This window comes from Rhamphochromis longiceps, linkage group LG3 (genome assembly GCF_057381845.1).
Source record: "Rhamphochromis longiceps isolate RC_006_pf linkage group LG3, R_longiceps_female_GT1.1, whole genome shotgun sequence".
NCBI classification, from domain to species: Eukaryota; Metazoa; Chordata; class Actinopteri; order Cichliformes; family Cichlidae; genus Rhamphochromis; species Rhamphochromis longiceps.
Window position 1 is genome coordinate 38,001,993 of NC_140559.1, and position 22,834 is coordinate 38,024,826.

The 22,834-nt window shown below is 38.7% G+C and overlaps 2 protein-coding genes and 1 pseudogene across 4 annotated transcripts; 1 reads left to right on the top strand and 2 right to left on the bottom strand.

Annotated features, from left to right (window-relative positions):
• Nucleotides 1-4,242: 4,242 nt before the first annotated feature.
• Nucleotides 4,243-6,281, top strand: LOC146674496 (large ribosomal subunit protein mL48-like). The gene is made up of 4 exons (XM_085396739.1): nucleotides 4,243-4,442; nucleotides 4,622-4,662; nucleotides 5,769-5,871; nucleotides 5,985-6,281. The coding sequence occupies exons 1-4, from the start codon at nucleotides 4,383-4,385 to the stop codon at nucleotides 6,018-6,020; spliced, it is 240 nt and encodes a 79-aa protein (XP_085252865.1). The 5' UTR covers nucleotides 4,243-4,382; the 3' UTR covers nucleotides 6,021-6,281.
• Nucleotides 6,282-6,458: 177 nt separating this feature from the next.
• On the bottom strand, nucleotides 6,459-14,172 carry LOC146674497 (sterile alpha motif domain-containing protein 9-like). 2 transcript variants are annotated; one of them, XM_085396392.1, is made up of 9 exons: nucleotides 10,716-14,171; nucleotides 10,370-10,410; nucleotides 10,175-10,239; nucleotides 9,812-10,026; nucleotides 9,475-9,731; nucleotides 8,835-8,963; nucleotides 8,590-8,746; nucleotides 8,467-8,501; nucleotides 6,460-7,213 (listed from the first exon to the last, which is right to left on the bottom strand). In XM_085396392.1, the coding sequence occupies exons 1-8, from the start codon at nucleotides 13,453-13,455 to the stop codon at nucleotides 8,491-8,493; spliced, it is 3,615 nt and encodes a 1,204-aa protein (XP_085252518.1). In that variant the 5' UTR covers nucleotides 13,456-14,171; the 3' UTR covers nucleotides 6,460-7,213; nucleotides 8,467-8,490. The 2 variants fall into 2 exon arrangements, with proteins under 2 accessions (XP_085252509.1, XP_085252518.1); XM_085396383.1 differs by lacking the exon at nucleotides 8,467-8,501 and having other exon boundaries at nucleotides 6,459-7,213; nucleotides 10,716-14,172.
• A 2,492-nt stretch (nucleotides 14,173-16,664) lies between these two features.
• On the bottom strand, nucleotides 16,665-21,538 carry LOC146674498 (sterile alpha motif domain-containing protein 9-like; annotated as a pseudogene). The gene is made up of 2 exons (XR_014909340.1): nucleotides 18,272-21,538; nucleotides 16,665-17,661 (listed from the first exon to the last, which is right to left on the bottom strand). The product of XR_014909340.1 is annotated as a sterile alpha motif domain-containing protein 9-like (transcript).
• Between the last annotated feature and the right edge of the window lie 1,296 nt (nucleotides 21,539-22,834).

Genomic DNA, 22,834 nt, shown 5'->3' on the forward strand with positions numbered 1-22,834 from the left:
TCTGAGAAAAACAAATCTGATCAATTTTCATACCAAACTCTGAGACTGTTGAACAGAAAGTCTGTGTTGATTTAAGATGTAATCACTGCTGTTGTATATGTAGCACTTTTTGTGTCAGGACAGAGATTTACAAGTGTAACTTCTCAAAAACTCCATAAAGATTTCTCTTACCTTGTGTTCTACTTGATGCAAATGTGTTTGATGTCCTCTCATATCTTACATGTATTAGTGACTAGTGACTTTTGTGCTGGAGTTATATATAGTATACAGCCACTTGTCACACCCAGGTAGGTGTGAGAGTAGATACTCAGCACACACTGACCAGATGAGGTAGTAGTAAGATATGTTCAAAATGTTTGAAGGAATCATTAGGACTTTATATTTACTTGTTTCTGAGAAAAAGGCAGATTGGAATAAAGCCTATTAAAGATATTCAGATGGAAAATCTAGAAGAAGCTATCAATGAAAGATCAGGGAAAATGTAAAAAAAAAAATGTCTTCAATGTTTGAGGTTATTGTTTTCTTACTTTGACGCAGCAGTATTATTGTGCGACAAAGATTGAACATTTCCAGGAAAAGCGTGGGGGTGAGATCAACAGATATGTTACTGACAAGAGGCCATGCAACTGTAAACTTTGTAACACTGCAATGTTTTCTGTTCTTACTATCTGACTGTCAAATGTTACCAGTGTTTTTTAGGTTATGACATAGTCATGCTGACATTGGAGTGCGGTGTAATGCACTTTTAAGGTTGCAGATGTGCATATAATGCTTAATAAGGACATTTTTAGGATCTTTTGGTTATTACAACTAAATGACAGGGCTCCACGAAATGTAACCTTGATCACAATTTTGGCTTCCCACGATTAAATTAACACAATCTTGAAAATGATCTGTTATTTAAAAAACAAAGCAAAAGCAGATTAAGTACTCCCTAAACGATGCCTGATCACAAGCTTTCATGTACCACACACGCACAGCTGTTCATTGCATCACACAGCTTGAAGTTTCCTGGACTTGTCAGTACAAGTAACACTGCCAAAAATCAGAACAACAAAAAACAAAATGTCTGGCACAACGTGTGGAAATGCTTGATTTTTAAATAATGTGTGTCTGTGCAGAGAACTAAACTGACAATTTTTTCAACCAGCTGAAAAGGGGAAATGTAGAAGGATCCCACAGCTGTCGAGTACTTTTCTACGAGTTTAGTCCCATCTGTCATGTAGATGAATGGAGTGAAAGAGTTTAAATTTTATTTCTATTAAATGCACTCTTGTCCAGCTAAATATGGATCTCATAGATCTGCAGAGGTTAATTAGCAGTAATATAGAAAAATGTGAAACAAGCCCTGTTGATATAGGTTTTGGTGCCTTTTTTTAATTTTATATTTTTCTTCTAAGTGAGGAATAAGCAGGAGCAGTTTTACTTTTGCCACTGAAAGAATAAAGTTATATATGAAGAAAACAAAGGAAATGTTTTATTTATGTTCTAGTCCTGCCATGTTGCAAGAGAGCCTGCTTATGCAGTTCAACAGACCGACCACGTTCACAACGTGAACCACGTTTTATTTTGCCTTTGCCATCAGAACGTCATTACAATCTGGCTACCTGACAGAAAATGACAATGAATCCACATTTTTGCACAGATTTGACCTTTTAAAGGTCCTAAACTTTTGATCAGCTGTAAAACAGCCTGTTTCAGTTTAAGTGTTGTTTTTAATAAATTGCATGCTCAAGACAATTTTTCAAGTGGTCTTCAACTTTTGAGCCGGACTGTGTTTTGATGTGTAATTTTAGTACAGTGAAAAAGTGACACAATTTTAGTTCAGTCTCATTTAAATTGTGACAAAACGCCAAATCCTTATATTTGTCTAAATATCCATGATATTTTGCTGGAGTCAGTCCAAAATAAATCATGAATCCAGAAATACTTCTTGCCTAAATTAACAATGCATGAGTTCTACATCCAGGCTGACTCAACATGTTGTGTAAGTGTGCTAAAACATGTTGTTAATGTTGCAACTAAAATGGTTAATTCCTCAGGGCAAGTGCGCTCAATCTCTTCACTTCACTTCAGGCTCAAACTAAATTTAACCATGTGCACAATAACAGGCGTAACTCGTAATCTGATCTATTTAAGAGCAACAATTCTTGACAAACATAACGAGGTGGATCAACTATGAAACAACCACACCTGCCACATTATTTAAGAACTGTGTGCTTTACAAAAATAAGAGGCCATATGAATATTAGACAAAACATCCCACTGACTGACTCAAAAGACAGTAACACACAGTTACTGAACAGAATAAGATTTTTTTTAAGTGCTGGAAACAAGTAAACACTTGTCTACTGTGCATGTTCTTTCATGCTAACTCTATTTAGAATGCTTTCATATGTATTATTATAATAATACATATCATTATTATGAAAGCAAAATCAAAGCCATAGGACGCCATTCTTATGGCGCCATAGCTGCTATACGCTAAGACTGATAACATTAATATTAAAAATGTTTCAAAGATGCCTCTATTGCCTGCTACAGCAAAACATACATGCCTAGAAATGAACTTTGATCATTCAAACATCACCAGAAATTCCTTATCGTCAAACACGTCATGACACATGGGTCCTCCACACCAGCAGTTTGTAACTAAATCCAGTTGGGACTTTTTGTGTGCATGAGAATATTAGTCTCAATGAAAAGTACTTTTATATTTTATATTTTTGCTGTGCACCTCTAGAAAAATGCAATCACATGAAGTACAGAAGCAAAACACAACACTGAAGAAAGTCCAATTTCATTCAACTCAGCCTCCCTTTGACAGTTCAAAGACACAAAACAAACAACATTGCTGCACGTCATCTCATCTCACATTCAGCATTCCTACATTTGCAACATTCTCGTTGTCGTCACCGGCATCTCAACATCGCATTCTTCTGCAAGACCTGCCACATTCCACTGTTGTAACTCATCATTTCATGGCCCTGTATCACTCCACAAAGCATCTAATAACAATTAATCTTAACCTTAGACACTTAAATTATGTCTAAGGTATTACATTTGTATATTAACACATAGAAAGCAAATGAAACTGATATAAAAACATTCTGAACACATGAATGTAGCATAAATCATCTAACTCATTATGAGATCATTTAATTGATAACTTTTTAGATTTCTTCTAGAAATGTTTATTAATTCTTAAATTAAAACAACACAGGAGGAATGACTGCAGCAGTTGGAAATAACCAGCACAGCACAGAGGTACTGGAGTTACATTCATATTTTATTTAGGATTGACCGATATTTCCACTACATAATTAAACTAATGAAGAAGTTAATGTCATAAAAATGTATTTATTTAGTTTCTCACATTTGGGGCTTACAATACAGTATTGATCACATTTGTGTGGTGACGTTACAGTCACTTAAAGCCTGTTTATTCTGCTTTCATTGGTTTGTGTTTGCACAATGGGTCCAGACTGTCTGTAATATAAAAGACTTTTTTTTGCACTTTGTGAATATAGTGCCTCATAAGGAGCATGCAACCCAATGTCACTGCAAAGTGTGTAATAGGCCAGCTGGTCTATTGTGTGGATGTCATGCTTTGCCTCGCCTATGCATGCTTAAGCTACAGTACTTTGCAGAACCAGCAGAGGTTAAAAATGTATTTAAAGCATCACGAAAACAGTCAGGGTAAACTTAAACTTAAAGAAACATTACGAACACATTTACACGTAAATACATATCAGCCATTTAGCTTAATCATAATGTGACATAGAAGGAGCCTGGAGTGTACTTCATAACATCCTTTCTCAGAAGTGTCTTGTTAGCTTTAAATAAATTACAGACCTCTGCTGGTACACGTGTCAATTTCACGCCTGGGGGAGGCAAAGCGTGACATCCACTCAATGGACCAGCGGCTCTGTCGGGTTAGAGAATGTTTCATATATGATATTAATGTAGTGTTTTTTGATGTAGGCTCTAGAGGGCAGGATGTGACCACATTTACAGTGAACCAATAACAGCACCTCCTTTAAGGCTGTTTATTTCTTCTTTTGAAAACAACAGGTTTATTTTGTTATTTTTATTTTGATCGGTGTAACTGATGCAGGTGTAATGTTCACAGCTGTGAGCGCAGTGGCAAAACTGTCTTTTTTCACACAGTCGTCTGGGAGTTGAGCTCCACATATTTCTGGTCTTCAGTAATAATGAAGCTCAAGTGTAACTTGAGTAAGGAACATCTGTAATCACTCATCGGCCTGCAAACTCAGTGCTGACATCATTACTCTGGTCCAATCATTTTCCTGCCTGTCTTCTGTTCTCTGTGTTTGAAATCTTAGTGCTTTTCCATTATTCTGTCTTTCAGACTTCCATTGATGCCTCCCACCTCCTCCTCATCTTCATCTTCACTACCACCAGCATCTAGACTCCAGGGGGTAATCCTCACTCCTCCCACTGCTGGGATCTCATTCTGCTATGATGGGTCACGGATGTCTAATTGCCAAATAGCCTAAATGAATTCTATAGCTCGATGAATCACGCTCACTTCTTCTGCATGAACTGTCCATGACCACCAAAAGTGGAAATTACTAATGTGGCATTTGTCTCCTTATAGACACCAAATTTCTATTCAGACACATCCCTGGAAGTGTTACGGTAAGTGTCGACAGCAGATGGGTACTAAAAAAATAATTCAGGCCGAGAGTTTGATTCCTATTTAGTCTGCTCTGTTTATACAAATCATCAGGCTAAGTAGACAAATTCCAGTTGCTTGTTATGCTGTCATATATCACATTTTCACTGAAGTATCACTATGGACAAAAATATTTATGAAATTATGTTGGTCTGATATTTACTTCAGAAGGGTTTCTCTTTCATTTTTAGACAAATTAATTAAGAGCAGTGGCAGCTGGGTGGGTGGCCTAACAAAAGAATTAAAGTTCACACTACTAGCAGCAGCATCATATCCTCGATACCACATTACAACCAAAAGACCTTATCGTAGCAATACCAACAAAACTACATAAGGGAATACCCAGAATGCCAGTCACACACACTCTCACACAGATTTTGACTAGTTGTTGCTGTACACATACATGCCTTTTTTCTATTGGTGGTTGTTGTTGTTTTTACAGAGACAAAATATGCAAGAATGATAGCTGATGATCAGAATGGGGCAGGTTCTGTGTGTTTATAGCAGATAGAAACATTTAGCCAGGATGAACTGCAGGTTTGTAAAAGTTGTTTTTCTCCCTCTAAAGGGAGGAATAAAAATTAATTTAGATGTGTTTTACATGAAGGCGCTGACGTAGTTATCAAAAACGTTAAACTGTCAAAGCCACAGTAATGATGGTAGGCGATCAAGTTTTAAACCTTGATATATTTCAGACATTGGTCACTAGGTGGCAGCAGAGTTCCTCTGCATTGCCTCAGTGTGTAAGATGAAAACTTAAAAAAAATCCCACTCTTGTTCTCTTGAATGAGCTTTTTTATGATGTTTCACTCCTCAGAAATTCATCATCATAAGTTAAGAGAACAAACAGCCCTGGTATTTTTCTGTTTACAAATAGAGATGAAGAAGAAAGCGCTCTGAAAATGTAAGTGCTTCTAAACAAATGTGAAAAGATTCATGGATACAGATAACCTGCCCAATTCTCATCTGACAAATATATTACAACAAGTTTGTTGTTTTTTGGGGTTTTTTTCCTTTGTAGTAGACTGAAAATTTAGCTTTAATACTCTTTAATGCTTCCCAAGTACAGCTATGCTTTACCAAGAAAGAGCACAGAGGTCATGCTGATGCAGGAGCAAGGCACCAAGACGTACGTCGATGCTGTCCTCAAGACTCACCACCGAGTCGTTCAGGTAAGACCTGGCTTGTTGTGTTTTTTGGGGTTTTGTTTGTGCTTTCAGCTCAAACTGCAGGTGCTGCAGGTGTACTGAGAGGTTTTAAAGACCTAACTGTTAACAGTGTCCAGCTGAGCACTCTGAACGCCGCGCTGTGTCCCGTGTGAGTAAGCTGTTGCATGTTCATCTTTTAGTCCATAACTGTTGAAGAACATTAGAAGTGCTCACTATAACAAACCAAACTCCATCTTACTCTTAAAAGCAATGTGCATGTGTAGTTTTTGGTCATATCATAATTTTTAAAACTAATCCACTTCTCTCCCTCTGAACCTCTCAGCACACCGAAGCTGATTTCCAAGCACGGTTCAAGGCGCGTCCGGAGCTGGAGGGGCTCATCGCTCAGATGAACCAATAACTTTCACCGAGTATCAACACTACAGTACTTGTACGACAACTAATTTATAGCGCATTGCTCATTCCTCAATAACATCCCGTAAAAACTGATTTTCTGCTTTAAGAAAAACAAACGTGTGCACATTTCTATTTGTCTTATTGGGGGAAATAAAACCATACTCACTTTTTTTCCAGCTCAAAACTTTTTTTTATTATTTAATCTACAAATTATTCTGCTTCATTGAAAAGTTTGAACACCAAACGTAGGCACGATATCATTTTTCACTTTTAATTAAAACAAAGTAGTTATAATAAAATGTGAGTTATTATAATTAAGTGTGTTTATTTAAATATTTTCTCATCTTCTGAATAAAGATTAACTTCCATTTCCCATGTTGTAGAAAACATAAAACACATAAAATTACAAAGACAAAAAAAGGTAAAATATTATTTAAAAAAGGCATTTTTTAAATTTTTGAAAAAAGAAAAAAACAATTATTTGGTTGCGAAAACAAGATTCTGCAATGTTCATAGGTTTATATACTTTAAACAATAGATTTAACCCTTAATTTTTATGCCACTAACTAGATAAAATTACGTTTAATCATTCTTTCACATCATATTCTTGCACAGGAGGTACGGAAAGGCCGCATGTTAATCAAATGTACAGATCGGCTCCATTTTCTAAGCAGTCATTACAGTCATGTTCTTTCACTGAGATCCTTCAAGCTCATACATGAGAAACCTCAGACTTCATCCCTCTCAGGATTTTATAGACATCTCTGCTCTGTTGTGTCAGCGTCACAGACTAAACAATCTCTCTCATTTGGTCTCATGTTGCATTTGAACTTCTCTCATCACCATGTTTGTCCTCAGAGATCACATCCTTTTCCTGAAGCTCGTCTACAACAGCTGCTGCCTCACTCGCTCTGCCAATCAGAGCTGTCCAATGGCAAACCACGAAATCCTGAGCAGAGGAAGTTGGTGAAAATTTAAAAAAAGAAAAAAAAGTCTAGTGTTCAGATCATCACTGTTGAATACTAGACAGTGATGATCTATATTAGGATTATAGTTGTGAGAAAAGAAGTAAATCCTTTTTTCAGTTCTAAGGTTTTACTTACCAGAATATAATAAATATCGCTTTGTCCTTATCAGGTTGTAAAAGATCAACTCACTCATTTTTTAATGAAAATTATGGCAAAACGCTGAAAAACTAAATAGACTTTAATGCTTCCATTAATAGAGAAGGTAAATGGCAGCCTGGTGCTGCAAACTAAACAAAGCTACGAAGCTGCTCTCTTTTCTTTTACAAGAAATCACCACAGCTGACAGATTTCCAGGGAAGAAAGTAGTAATAATTTTAAAGAAACAAGTGTTGATGCCCAACAGTCTGGTGAGAATTATTATTCACAAAAAGAAAACATTCAAGGACGGCTTCCAGTGTTCACACGAGTCACCAACCCAGTAAATGTCAGACCGTGCAATGCTCAGGGAAGCTACAAAAACCCCAAAAGACCCTAAAGGCCTCAATTAGCATGTTATATGTTGAAGAAAGTCTCTTCACATGTTCTCTTCTCGTTTTGCAGCCACAGGAACTAAACACTCCGCAGTCATTGAGTTGAACTTCTCGGTATACCAAAGTTTTCAAGAGAAAAATGCAAGGGCATCTGCTGACAGATAAAGCTTGGCTGAAATTAAATCATGCAGCAGGACAATGATCCCAAGCACAGGAGAATGGAGCAGTCAAAGTACAGACCTCAACCGGACTGAAATGCTTTTTCAGACAGCTGTGTGTAAATGAATGACAGCAAAGTTCAATGAACTGAAGCGGTGCTGTAAAGAAGTGTGAACCAAAATACCTCCACAATGATGTGAGAGACTGATAAAGTAACACTGATTGCTTCTTATTGTTGCTAAATGTGGTTTTACAAGCCACTAAATCTTGTGTTGTGCTTAGTTTTTCACACACTACTTCTGCACTTTGGCCTAGTTTTGTTAAATGAATAAATATAAACACATTCCTCATCTCAGGTTTGTATTTAGATTCTTTCAGAATCCGATTGGAACCAGATGTTTTTTTTCCCTTCAAATTATAGCTGGATAAGTAAAACCTTAGAATAAAAAAGTGGTGTACCTTCTTTTTCATGACTATTTTTTTAAAGGGATCTACTTTGATAACAATAATAATCTAATAATTATGGATTAAAACGAACCTCTTACCCTGTTCTTGGTGAATGCTTGAGTTTAATAGTCATCTGGAATAAAAGGGTTCAAGCTGGTCAGATGGTGGCTGTTTATAGTTTAGATGAGCTGCGTTAGGGTAACAACATATAAAACACTAACCTGTTCCGATAGTGCACGTCCACACGGTGTCCTTTTCCTTTCCTCCCCTGCGCTCAACTTCAAGTTTCAGTTTCACGTTTCCGAAGTCGCTTTTTTCATTTCCAATGACCACCTCAAAGAAATTAGTGTCGCTCCACTCCAACATGAACTGCTGTTTCTGCAGAGAAAACGTTTTATGGAAACTTGAGGATTTTTGCTGTTTCTATGTTATGGTGCAATGAACAGAAGTACAGCTTAGTCCAAACCTCAGGGCAGATTTGTGCTGTGTCCAAGTCTGTTGAGAGGTAGAAATAACTCTCCGGCTGTACAGGGTCAACAGGACTTGTCTTTCGGATTTTTCTGAATCCGTCAGATTTCTCCTTCTTCTCCACTTCCTGAAACATGGAAAAATGGACCATTCTTCACATACAAGTAATGGTTGGAAATCTTTGGGAATCGTGTTCACATCTATTCATGTCTTTAATGAACATATGTGTTTGTGTTTATATCAAGATGAGAACATTGATTTGCACTACTGCAATCCATGTAACTGAAAAGGGAAAATGCCAAGCAAACACAAGTAACAACTACAAAGTTTAAAAAAAGCTCAAAGCTGTTCAAAAAACAGCTTTTGAAAGAATGATTAAATTACATTAGCATAAAGATGGCTGTAAGTTCTTAACTTTTAATGCAGTTTTCTCTGCCTGAAAGTCAGTAATGTTGTCAGTTGGGTTGTCAAAACATTTAGAGACCAAACTCTATTAATTTGCTGCCTTGTAGTGTCACTGTGTTTTTGTATTTATCAATGAGAGCATTTTATTTCTCTGTGTTATTATATATCACCTTGATGATATTTTTCCTCACTTCTACTTCATATTGTTGCTCCAGTACGTGGCATTGTATTACCTGTTGTACTAGAGGATCATGTGGGACCAGGTAAACGTGCAGAGTGAGGCCAGATGTGATTTGCATGTATATCAAGACATCAGCAAAAACTTTTAGATATAGGCCCAGTTTCTTTAGGATCATGGCTCCTCTTAGAAAGAACTCCGGCTTGTTTAACTTCACATGGGATGATGTCATTTCAGACACTTGCTCCAAATAACCTCCACTGCTGTCCACATGCAGAACTCGAAATATGTCTGACATCGCTGCATTTTCACCTGCAAAGCACAAACAGTCGTGTGCATAAATATCTTTATTACTGTAATAAAACAATCATATGTGTTTTACGACTGCTCACCTGTACAGATCCAGTGCGGCAGACGGACTTCCTCTAGCTTCCCATCTGTGACTTTGATGTCCATTAGGGGTCCTGCTGGTATGTAGTCCATGCATACAGGTTTCCTCATGAATCGCTCCCATGAGCTAAACTGGTATCTGAAGCTGACGGTTTCCTTACAAACCCACCGCAAGGCAGACTCGCTGCATTCATATTTGCCACTTTCAGACTGCAGGCTGAATTTGAATAGACAAGACAAAATGCTCTGTTATGCTCTGTTCACATGCACGAACAGAAACAGCAAAACTGCAAAGCAAATAATATAAAAAGGCACTTGTAATGAATTACTTTATGTTCTGTCTTGTAGTTATCGATAACCTTTACCTGTAAGTATGAACCTCCTCCATTATCTCAACTTCAGGTTTCAGCTTCGTCCACTGACTGGAGTCCTGTTGTACAAGATATTTTTTTCATTATATTTTTACAATATAATTATACATTTACATTATGACTTTAGAATTTTTATGTGACATACAATATATGAGAAACAAACAAAATCCCAGAGAAGTAGAAACTTACTGTTTCATTGTCAAAAGTCTTCAGAAGTCTCTCTGATGGTTCTTGTAAAGCAAAGTTAAATTTTAAAGAGCTGGCCAACAACATATCATTCAGACACATTGGTTTTTTCCCCTTTACCACAAGTTCTATCATGTGTGAGATTTCTACATAACAAAATTACATTAAGTACATATAAGATATCTATTTTCTATTGTTAGAATCTTTAAGTGTAACAATAAAACCAGTTTAGTACAGGAAAACTTTGTACGCAGCACTAACTCACTTTGATAATGACAGTACAAAATGTGTATTATTAAAACATATGACATTTGTAAAGATGAGGACTTTAGTAACTTAATTCTCTTACCCTCAGCTCTGTGAACGTTGTAAGCAACAGGACCTCCGATTGTAAATCCAACATAAAAGAACACATGGCCTTTTTTCCAGAGGCTGTCTTTTCGGTTGGCATCTAACTCGATCTCTGTGTCACCAAATGTTGCATACAGCCTGTAATCTTGCACTATACCTTCAATTCTGAGGAGTTTGCCTTGGACTGTCGGATCAGTGAAAATATCGTCATTCCTCCAGTTTGTTTTTGGGTCTTCCAGTGCATCTTGGGTCCACAAGATTTCAAGGTTGCGTCTGTGAACAAATCTGTTCAGACCCTGACCCGGTCCAAGAAAAAATATGGGTCGAAGGTACCTTGACTGAAAGAGTGACTTATATTCTTGTTCATAGGATTGCAGAATATTTTGGATTAAATGAGGGAGGTCAGAGGCCAATTCGTGTTCACCATCTGTAGGCCAACACAACAGCAGAGCTAACATGTGAAACTCGGGTTGCATCTCAGGAGCCAATGGCATTTTCTCTCTAAAGCTGCTTTGGTAGTCGGAGCTGGACGGAGGTTCTTTCAGATTTATCAGCATGATATTGGCCAGAACGTAGTTGAGTAAGGCATGTGTAGCAGAATGTTTGTGTTGGCAGATTTCTCTCCACCATACAGCAATGTCCTTGGTGTCTGATCTAGTGCATCTTTCAAGACATGAAAGTACTCCCGGAGAAGTGACAGCCAGTTTTTGTTTAAGTTTGTGGAAGGCTGTCTGGAGTTGATCATTTGGTTCTGCGACTCCAACATACTTTTTGTAGCATTCTATTGTCTTTCTGGACATGTAGGATGAATCGTCTCTTTTAACAACAGAATATGAATAAGTTAAAAACGTGTCAAAAAATTCAAATCTTTTCTCAACCAAATCTCTGAGGCTGTTTATTAGCTCCTTAAACCTGACAATGTTCCTATCTCCGGTGGATTTCAGGACAGAGTCCAGTGACATGGTTCTTGTGAGAACTTGCTTCCAAAGTTCATCATGTCTGATAAGATGGTCATACAACAGGCTGCAAACTTCCAGATAACCAAACAGCCCTCTGGTGTTTAAAGCACGCAAGACTTTTACATTCCCATCTCCTTGTTTGCCCTTTGCATGTTCATTTTTAGCAAGTTTTTCTTCATCTTCAAAAGCTTCAATGGCTTTTTGGGCCAGTTGCAAAATTTCGCTTGGTCTGGTATAAACGAGCATCTTCTTTAGGTGGCTCTTATGGACTTGGCCTAGTGTATCTGCAACAAATGAACTCCAAGGAGCCCTCCGCTTTGCTTCTTTTGCCCAAATTTCTGCATTGTAGTAGTCTTCTAGTTGAATATAATAAAAACGAGCAAGAGTCTGTGGAAAAAGTGAAACTTCATAAAACTTATTTGAGGCCATGATCAAAACTGACAGACTGTTGCCCTCATCTTCTCTCTTTGTAATATCTTGAATCAGTCTGGAAAACTTTTCTTTCCATTCTTTAATGCCATGAGTTGGGTCCTCTATTACCGTAATTTCTCTTTTATTTAGCATGTCTTTGATAAACCGAAGTAAATATGGAGGAACATAACTTCTGCAAAAACTGTTCAAGAAGTGTCTTGTTGTGTCACTTCTGGTCACACCCGCATTAGCCAACAGTTCAGTACAACACTGAGCTATCATATTGTGAGCCATGCAAACCTTTTTTTCAGATCTTTCACCTTGTTGGAAGGTGACGATCAGATGACTGAAAGGCTGCATTTGATCCTCCAGTGAAAGGTGACCAAACTTGTCTCTTCTGAGGAAGTCCAGGCACTGAGACTCCAGGAGATATGAACCTGGTACGTAGGCGTTCAGCAGACACAGGAAGGCAGCAAGCTGCATCTTCAGTGGCTTATTTGTTCTTTTGATATGTTCTAATGTAGCACATGCGTTCCTGATGTAGGCTTGAGAGAAATTAGACTGCAGAATGTTAAAACCATGAAACTGCTTGCACCGATCACCAAATCTTCTGCCAAGCTCTTCTTTTTTCATATCAAAGTCTGCTTGCTCTCTGTCTGAGAGAGATTTTTTGAGAATAATAGATTTTCTCATTTTCCTCTTGAACTTTTGTTTCAGTTCATAAGAACGCGCCTTTTGGTGGATAATCCCGTCACTGCTTCTCACACAGTTCAGTAAAATTACCACAGGCAAATCAATTTCTATATCCTGTTCAGCAATCTCATCCATAATCCTGTCCTGGAGGATGTCCAATATGAACTCATCATTTAGTAACAACAGTACCGTTTTCTGGTGGCCATGGCTACCTGCTGTAAAAAGGCTGACCACATCTTGCGCAACTTTTGTGATATCTAATGTTGAGCCTGTCAAAACAGCACATCTGAAGGTTTTCCTCAAGTCCCACAGCACCTGCATAGCCAGTGTGGTTCCCCCACATCCTTGTTGATGAAACAGTTTAATTGTTGATGTCCCAGGGCCTTTTCTTCTCAGGTGAATTTGTTCTTTAAGGGTTTCATATCCATCTCGTTTGATAAAAGGAGTTGCATTGCCATCTGACACTGCTTGTTCACTGATATAGAAGTTTAACCAGTTCGGTGGGGCCCCTCTGTAAAAGTTTTCCTCCACTTGCTCAGCGTGTTGAGGTTCAACAAACTCTCCTTCAAACTGTCTGGTGTAGAGGACATCCAAAAATGAGAAGGAATCACTGATTTTACTCGTTACATGTATTTGTCCACCTTCAGCAGTGGGCAGGGCTGGTCTGTTTGCCATCTTCACACTTTCACTTTGCTTCACCCTAATGAATGTTAAACAAAACAAACATGAGTCCGTCTTATGTCTTAGCTTAAACTATTTGTAATTTAGGTCCTACATTCACTTTATGGAATGTGATACATTTAAATAGCCATTTCATTGCTGGTCAATCACATAAAATAAATATAGCCTTCTCCATGTAAAGAACCAGACACTAACTTCAATTAAAACTTCCATTTGTCATTTGCAGATCTTAAGAGATTTTTCTTACCTTCTCCCAAATTACACGGACAGCTCTAAAGACCTGCTATTATGTGTGTGTTCAAGCACTGGGACCGTGAATGTGTCATGTAACCCGGAAGGTAGTCGTCACACCCAAAGCAGGTTGGGATAATCAGGTACAGACATGTACACCTCTACAGTTTGAATGTTAGAGCAGTTCCAGTTTCAGAGTAGTTTAAAAAAAGGAATGAGTCAATTTAACAGCACATTTTCTTCCTGGTTTTTAAAAAAAGCAGAGGCTACGCTTGACGTGTTCAGTCAATAAACACGTCAAGCTGGCATAAAATATTGCACAATCAGACGCTAAAGATTGGAAATTTGCAAATTTGGCCAACAAAATAATAAAATATGTGATATATGTTAATATTGTCCTATTTTGAAACATTACCTACATTTGTTTAAAGGGCAGGGTGACTTCATTTGATTAGGAAATGCTTGTCACAACAGGAAATACTAAGGCTTTACTATGAACGGTTTAATGATGAAAGATAACAATTCTTTCTGTCTCTATTTCACTCATGTGGCTGCTGTTCAGGTCTCAGTTTGCAATTAAACAGTGCTTGAGTATTTGGAAACATTTAAACAAATAAAAGGAGGGCATTAAAATAGGTTAGGATGTAAGCAAATGTAAATAATCAATGAAGAGTGTTTGGAAGCGCATCAAAAAAGAATATTTATGTGGCTTGATCACAGACAGTTCTCTATTATCCAAAATGTTTTTCACTCTCTTTTTCTGTCACATTCACTCTCTTTCACACACACACACACACACACACACACACACACACACACACTTTATCTTTAATGAATGCTGACCTATGTTTTATAAAATCATGTGTACATAACCTGGTTCTGGTCTTAAAAAGGGTAAAAGGACATGACAGACTTATATAGAGGTCACTCTATAAAAAAAAACTCCTCTCACCCCTACTGGTGGTCTATGGCCACCACCACTATATCCGGTTGGTTAGCCACCTCCATCCGGAAGTCCCACAGGATCTTAGCTCAGTCATTCTCCACCACCCTAGAGGATGTCTCCCATTTTGACCTCTGGACTTCCAGGCCATATTTGGCACAGATGTTTCTGTACACTATGCCGGCCACTTGGTTATGGCGTTCCATGTATGCCCTGCCTGCTAGCATCTTGCACCCTGCTGTTATGTGTTGCCATCTTCCTGATGTATTTGTGGATGTTCGTTGTCTCATCCTGGACCGTGGTACTGACACTCACCAGTCCCCGTCCTCCTCCTTTCCGCTTAGCATACAGGTATCATTCTTAGTGCTGCAATCACATCATCTAGTAGATCTTCTGAGGGTACTTCACCTAGTCTTGGTAACTGGCTACGGGGGATCCAGGTTTCCCCACTTCTCATCAGGGTGCCCTGGTACCTAGACACCTGTCTCGGACTTTGTTGATTAGGGTGACGTCCGAGATGGCATGACTTTATATTTCTCTCTCTCGTTCATGTCGAGAATGAGGGGGGGGGGGGGGGGGGGGGGGGGGGGTCTAGCCTAGGACTCTTACTGGATACAGATGGTAAATGGCCTGCATTTGTATAGCGTTTTTCTAATCCCTAAGGACCCCAAAGCGCTTCACACTACATTCAGTCATTCACACACACATTCACACACTGGTGATGGCAAGCTACATTGTAGCCACAGCTGCCCTGGGGTGCACTGACAGAGGCGAGGCTGCCGGACACTGGCGCCACCGGGCCCTCTGACCACCACCAGTAGGCAAACATGGGGTTAGTATCTTGCCCAAGGATATTTGGTATGCAGCCAGGAGGCAGCCTGGGATCGAACCACCGACCTTCTGATTAGTGGCTGACCTGCTCTGCCATCTGAGCTACAGCCACCCGATGCCCCAGGTGCCCCAGGTGGGAATCAGGTGCCCCAGGTGGGAATCAAACTTATGACTCCTGCTCCAGAGATGTACATATATATGCAAAAGTATTCCCTTGTCTGCCTTCACATACATATGTTCACTGTTTTCTTTATGTTGTTGTTGTGATTTGGTGCTATATATAAAATAATCGGCTTGCCTTAAGTGAGATCCTATTTTTAATCCATAGAGCTTAATATGCAGCTATATCCAGAGGTGGGAAGCAATGAAGTACAAACACTTTGTTACTGTACTTTACATGAGTATTTTTTTCCTGGTATCCAAGAGGCTTCTTCAATTCTTAAACCAAAAGGTGGAAAGTCCCAGGCATTTAAAGTGGGGATTGTCAGTGATTTATTATTAATTAATGTTAATATTATTTCACTACTAATCATGTCTCAAAATAAATTAAAAGCATGTTTAACAATTTATGGTATTATGTGTGTTATTAAATGATGCCAATATTTCACTTTGAAATAATTTTATAAGACGTGGCACTTCACAAAACTAAAGGCCAGACGTGCAAAACTGTTAGGCTGGGCTTTAAACAACTAACTGTTTCAGATGTACTAAATAATCTGCAAACAAACTTTAAATTAATAGTAAATATAATTTACTAATTAGGGTGGCTGGCCTCTTCCTTAGAGATAGGGTGAGAAGTTCGGCCATCCGGGAGGGGCTCAGAGTAGAGCAGCTGCTGCTCCACATTGAAAGGAGCCAGCTGAGGTGGTTCAGGCATCTGACAAGGATGCCTCCTGGGCGCCTCCTGGCTGAGGTGTTCCGAGCATGTCCCACTGGGAGGAGGCCCCGGGGCAGACCCAGGACACGCTGGAGAGATTATATCTCTCAGCTGGCCTGGGAACGCCTTGGTGTTCCCCCGGATGAGCTAGAGGAGGTGGCGAGGTCTGGGCTTCTCTGCTTAGGCTGCTGCCCCCGCGACCCGGCCCCGGATAAAGCGGAAGAAGATGGATGAAATATAATTTTTCAAATATGTCTATGAAATCAGTACCAAATGTGTGTAAATGTGCAATTAAATACTTTATTGAGTAAACTCGGATAATAAAACAAACAGCCCCCCAAAACTAGACAAGAACAATAAGTAAAACGAAATCAAACACTGGTTAGACAGGGGTACAAACAAACAAACAAACAAACAAACAAACAAACAAACAAACAAACAAACAAACAAAAAGCTGAATATAAATCTTTTTCACATTTAAACTTAGATAAATCCATAACATTATCGAACCTTTATTTAACAGCATGTACATCCTCTTTTATACTTTAGAATCTAACACATAAAACAAACACAAAAAGGCAACCTTTAATTGAGAAGACCCAAATGCAGATGCCTGTATACGGGACTTAACAAAAGCAAGCCATTTATAGAGGTTGCACAAAATACAAAACAAAAGGCAAACGTAGACTAAGACTTTGCCTGCAGGAAACATAACCTGGAAAGTACTAGCATGGAGAAAGAACCTACGTTCCAGCACCAGACAAGGGCAGATTTGGCCAGTATATACACAGCGAGGGTGATCAGGGAGGTGAAGACAGCTGGGAATACAGGAAGGAAAAAAAACAGGAGTAACAAGACAGGAAGCAAAACAACAATTTAAAACGATACTTTGAGGAGACATTTTTCTTCAGATGTTGATTAGCAAAGTCTTTAGAAATGTATAAACAAAATATTAAATAGACACTATGCAAAGAAGCCAAATTTTAGGAAGTAAATCATCTCTAAGAATCAGAAAGTCTGAAAGTCTGTTGTTTAGGTGTTAGCATAGACAATACATACATGACTAAAAGTGCTGGATCACATGCATCACATCAACGCTACAGCACAATTTTCTCCTTTTAGTTTTTGCCCCTACATATAAAAAGACATAAATACTATAAAGGAAGCTTCAGAATCACTTTCCTATTGGGGGGGATGTTGACCAGGATTCAGAAACTTGGATGTCCCCCATTATCTTGTATGATGTTTAAAGCTTAAGGGGCAGCTTTGGTCTATTTCACACTGTTGGTCAGAGTTTTCCCATTCTGATCTGCAATAACTGATGTAATCAGCAAACAAAAAATAAAGTAAAACAACAGAAAAATGGATAATACAGGTTAAAAAACACAATACAATATTATGCTATGGTGTAAATCTAAAAAGTCCAATAAGTAACTATTACTGTAATGTAGCCAAATAAATTCTCATTTGCACTGTTTAATTTTGTAATATTGCATTTATGTGTATGTACTTTATGTTATTATTGCACCGTGAATCATGTCAAAACTTGTAATAGACCTGCCGGTGCACCGTGTCCATTTCACGCTTTCCCTTTCCAAACCATGAAAAAGACACACATGCAGAAGTTGCAGTAGGTTGCACGCTGTAGTAACTGCAGAATGAGATATTTTATTTCAAGCTAACATGACAATAATCAAGTGAAAGTGTTCAAATGGACATTATTAACACCTAGCTGAAATGTACTCTGTTTTTTTGTTCAATCCTGACTTCTTGGCTTAATATGTTATCTCGCCCTGCTGGTAATGCAACTTCTACATGTGTGTACATTTCACATTTTGGAGAGGCAAAGCATGAAACAACTACTAACTAGTAGTGAATGTTTGCAGAGCATTTTACTTCATTGCAATGTTACTGTTATGTTATCTTACCTGTGTCTGCAGTTTTATTCTGAATGCCAAAGGCCACAGGACCTCTGATAGTAAATCCAAGGTAGAAGGTAACTTGACGTTTTTTCCAAAGGCTGTTTTGCAGATTGGCATTGATCTTAGTCTCTTTACCACCAACTCCTGTATATACTCCGTAGTCTCTTACTACTCCATCAAGTCTAAGAAGGAGCTCTTGGACATCAGGACTTCTGAAGATTTCTTCTTTCTTCCAGTTATCGCTCCAATCTGGTTTTGCTTTCAGATGATTTTCAATAATTGTTCTGTGAACAATTCTTTTCACACCTTCACCTTTTCCAATGAAAAACACAGGAAGAAGATACCTGGCACGAAAGTACTTCTTATATGCATTTTCGTAAGTGTTCTGCATTTGCTGAATTATTTGACTGATGTCATAAACACACTGGCCTTCATTTTCAGGCCAGTACAAGAGAAGGGTGAACATGTGCAGCTCAGGTGGGTCTGTGTCACTTGGGGGCATTTTCCGTCTAAATAGTGTGAGGATGTTGTTGACAAGAGACGTTTCTGAATCTGCACTTGGATGCATTTCTCTACACTTTGTAGATATGTATTCGAGCTCTGATTGAGTGTATTGTTTGACAAGAAATGACAGCACTTCCACAGACTGGTCATCTAGGTTTCCCTCCTGAAACATCTGGATGAGTTGTTTTGCAGTTGTGTCTCCAACATACTTCTGGTAGCACTCTGAGGTGTCTTCAGATATATATTCAGGATCATCTTTCTCTGTGTTAGGCTTTGAGTAAGTCAGATATTGTTCCAAAAAAAAAGCATTTTCTTTCAACTTTATCTCGGAGGCTTTCTAGTAGTTCAATGAATCCGAGGAGTTTGTAGCCTCTAAGTGATTTCAGGAAAGAGGTCGCCGATACTTTTTCTGTGAGAACCTTTTCCCAGGTTTCATTTTGACTAACAAGTTTGTCATATAGAGTATTGCAGACCTGCAGGTAACCAAAAAGCCCTCTTGAATTAAAAAGTCTTGAAACATTCCTCTTGCCATGTTCTTTCATGTCTGGTCCATCTTCATCCTCAGCTAATCTTTCTTCATCTTCAAAAGCTTTAATCGCTTTTTGAGCCATTTGCAAAATTTCTCTTGTTTTGGCAGAAACATTTTGCTTCATTAGGCGGTTTTTATGGACTTGGCCAAGTGTGTCAGCAACAAATGAATTTTGAGGATCTCTTTTTAGTGCTTCGACTGCCCACATTTCTGCCCGATTGTAGTCTTTTAGTTCTATATAATAAAAACGAGCAAGAGCTTGTGGAAAAAATGGATTTTGAAAGATTTTACATGAGGCCTTCTCTAAAACTGTTGCACACTGACATTTCCCCTCCATCGTTTGGATGTCTAGAATTAGTCTAGAAAACTTTTCCTGTTTCATTTCTGTGCTGTTGACTTGGTCCACTTCTTTTTTCATTTCTCTTTTGGTTAGCATGTCTTTGACAAAACCAAGCAACCACAGAGGAATCTCATATCTGCAAAAACTGTTCAAGAAGTTTCTTGTTGTGTCACTTCTGGTCACACCTGTCTTTGCCAACAGTTTAGTACAACATTCTGCTATCATAGTGTGAGCCATGCGGACTTTTTTCTCACAACTTTCATTTTGTTGGAAGGTAATAATGAGATGATTTAAAGGCTGCATTTGATCCTCCAGTGAAAGGTCATCATACTTGTCTTGTCTGAGGAAGTCCAGGCACTGAGACTCCAGGAGATATGACCCTGGTACGTAGGCGTTCAGCAGACACAGGAAGGCAGCAAGCTTCAGTGACTGATTTGTTTTTTTCCTTTTTTCTAATGCAGCACATGCCTCCCTGACGTAGTCCTGAGAGAAATTACTTTGCATTATGTTAAAGCCATGAAACTGTTCACATTTATCTTTGTACCTCCTTTTAAGCTCTTCCTTCTTCTTATCAAAATTTTTCTTCTCATTGTCTGAGAGTGTGTTCTTTAGGACAACGTGGTCACTCTGTTGAGGTGCATTGTTTCTCACACAGCTGAGGAAAATGACCAAAGGCATATGAGTAACTATCTTCTGCTCAGCAACTATCCTCATAATGCTGACTTCGAGATCTTCCAGAATCGACTCATTGTTCAGCAACAACAACACAGTTCCCTGGTGGTTTTGACTGCCTGCTGTGAAAAGTTGGACAACCTCCATTGCAACTTTTGTAATATCTGAGGTGGAGCCAGTTAAAACAGCACACCTGAAGGTTTTTCTCAAGTCCCACAACACCTGCATGGCCATTGTAGTTCCCCCACATCCTGGTTGGTGTGACAGTTTTACAGCTGATATCCCTGGAAATTTTCTATTTTTCTTAATTTGTTCCCTGAGTTCTTCGTATCCATCTCTTTTGATAAAAGTAGTTCCAGTCTTTAGGGACTCTGCCTGTTCACTGATGTAGAAATTTAACCACTCAGGTGGGGCCCCTCTGTAAAAGTTTTCCTCAGCCTTTTTTGTGCATTCCAGGAGATCTTCATCTGAATATTTTCCTTCAAACTGATCTGCATGGAGAATATCCAACAATGGGAGGCTTCCCATATGCAATTCCCCTTCCTTAGTGGACCATGCTGGTCCATTTGCCATCTTTAGCTTTAAGTGTCCTGCAGCATAATAAACGTGTGAAAAGATTTTTAGTCTGAACTGTTCTCTGAGGCTAAATGGCAGTAGCACACACACATTTGAAATGTACATTACTAAGGATTAGGATTTTACATTCATCAAATTATACCTACTGCGTTAGTTTTATTCTTGATTGTTATTATTCACTAGCTGGGCCCACGTCCTCATTTTAGGTTTGACAGCGTTTTAGTAGGTAAAAGTGAATGCTTTGACATGAATTGAGCTGCGGTTTGGGGGAGGACTTGAAGGGGACTGGCGATGGCTCCCGGGCTGGGCAAATCCCCATGTACTAAATAGAAGTGAAGAAGTTAAAGAATGGAGAACAAGGGATCAGCTTGCAGTACTGGGGGGTACCTATATAGATGACAGCCGGAAGGAGCGTGTTTGGAGGTGTGGTCCTGCTCCTGAAATTCCGATACATAATCTCCAATTACTGGTTTTAACCCTTTAAACGCTGACCTAATTTAGCCTTTAAACCAGGGGTAGGCAACTCCAGGCCTCAAGGGCCGGTGTCCTGCAGGTTTTAGATGTGTCCTTGATATAACACAGCTGTCTTGAAGTTCCTCAACATGTCTTGAAGTTCTCCAGAGGCCTGGTAATGAACTAATCATGTGATTCAGGTGTGTTGACTCAGGGTGAGATCTAAAACCTGCAGGGACACTGGCCCTCGTGAACTCGGATTGGGGACCCCTGCTTTAAACCCTAACCCATCACCAGTGACGGTTAGCATTTTTAGCAAGGGTAGGAAACTCCAGGCCTCGAGGGCCGGTGTCCCTGCAGGTTTTAGATCTCACCCTGAGTCAACACACCTGAATCACATGATTAGTTTATTACCAGGCGTCTGGAGAACTTCAAGACATGTTGAGGAGGTCATTAAGCCATTTAAATCAGCTGTGTTATATCAAGGACACATCTAAATCCTGCAGGGACACCGGCCCTCATGGACTGGGATTGGGGACCCTTGGTTTAAAGGGTTAATTAAAATTTGGCATGTAGTAGTGTTTTAGAAAATAAAGCAGACTTGGAGATAAGTACTTCTACATCAAACTTGTAATTCTGACCCCTAAAGTTATCTTCATCCACTAAATATATTTTATGTATTGTACTTTTACAAGCCCTTGGAATCTTCTAAAACCTGGAATCATTATGTCCAAGCAGTTTTTCCCAGGTCTAACCACAGATTGACTGTAGGGTCATTCCATCTCATATCATCAAATCTTTACAAAAAAATCTGCTCAAGCATCTTCAACTTTTTTAAACATGTATATAATGATTGGTGTGAAATTTTACATTCATACATAAAATACTTTTCAATATATATTTTTCTGAGAAAAACAAATCTGATCAATTTTCATACCAAACTCTGAGACTGTTGAACAGAAAGTCTGTGTTGATTTAAGATGTAATCACTGCTGTTGTATATGTAGCACTTTTTGTGTCAGGACAGAGATTTACAAGTGTAACTTCTCAAAAACTCCATAAAGATTTCTCTTACCTTGTGTTCTACTTGATGCAAATGTGTTTGATGTCCTCTCATATCTTACATGTATTAGTGACTAGTGACTTTTGTGCTGGAGTTATATATAGTATACAGCCACTTGTCACACCCAGGTAGGTGTGAGAGTAGATACTCAGCACACACTGACCAGATGAGGTAGTAGTAAGATATGTTCAAAATGTTTGAAGGAATCACTAGGACTTTATATTTACTTGTTTCTGAGAAAAAGGCAGATTGGAATAAAGCCTATTAAAGATATTCAGATGGAAAATCTAGAAGAAGCTATCAATGAAAGATCAGGGAAAATGTAAAAAAAAAAATGTCTTCAATGTTTGAGGTTATTGTTTTCTTACTTTGACGCAGCAGTATTATTGTGCGACAAAGATTGAACATTTCCAGGAAAAGCGTGGGGGTGAG

Coding starts and splice junctions, on each gene's coding strand:
- LOC146674496 (XM_085396739.1), top strand. CDS start 4,383: ATGCCTCCCACCTCCTCCTCATCTTCATCTTCACTACCACCAGCATCT. Junction 4,443..4,621: donor CAGCATCTAGACTCCAGGGG/GTAATCCTCACT, acceptor GTCTCCTTATAG/ACACCAAATTTCTATTCAGA. Junction 4,663..5,768: donor ACATCCCTGGAAGTGTTACG/GTAAGTGTCGAC, acceptor TCCCAAGTACAG/CTATGCTTTACCAAGAAAGA.
- LOC146674497 (XM_085396383.1), bottom strand. CDS start 13,455: ATGGCAAACAGACCAGCCCTGCCCACTGCTGAAGGTGGACAAATACAT. Junction 8,964..9,474: donor ATGATCCTCTAGTACAACAG/GTAATACAATGC, acceptor TCCATGTTTCAG/GAAGTGGAGAAGAAGGAGAA. Junction 7,214..8,589: donor GACGTGCACTATCGGAACAG/GTTAGTGTTTTA, acceptor TCCTCTGCTCAG/GATTTCGTGGTTTGCCATTG.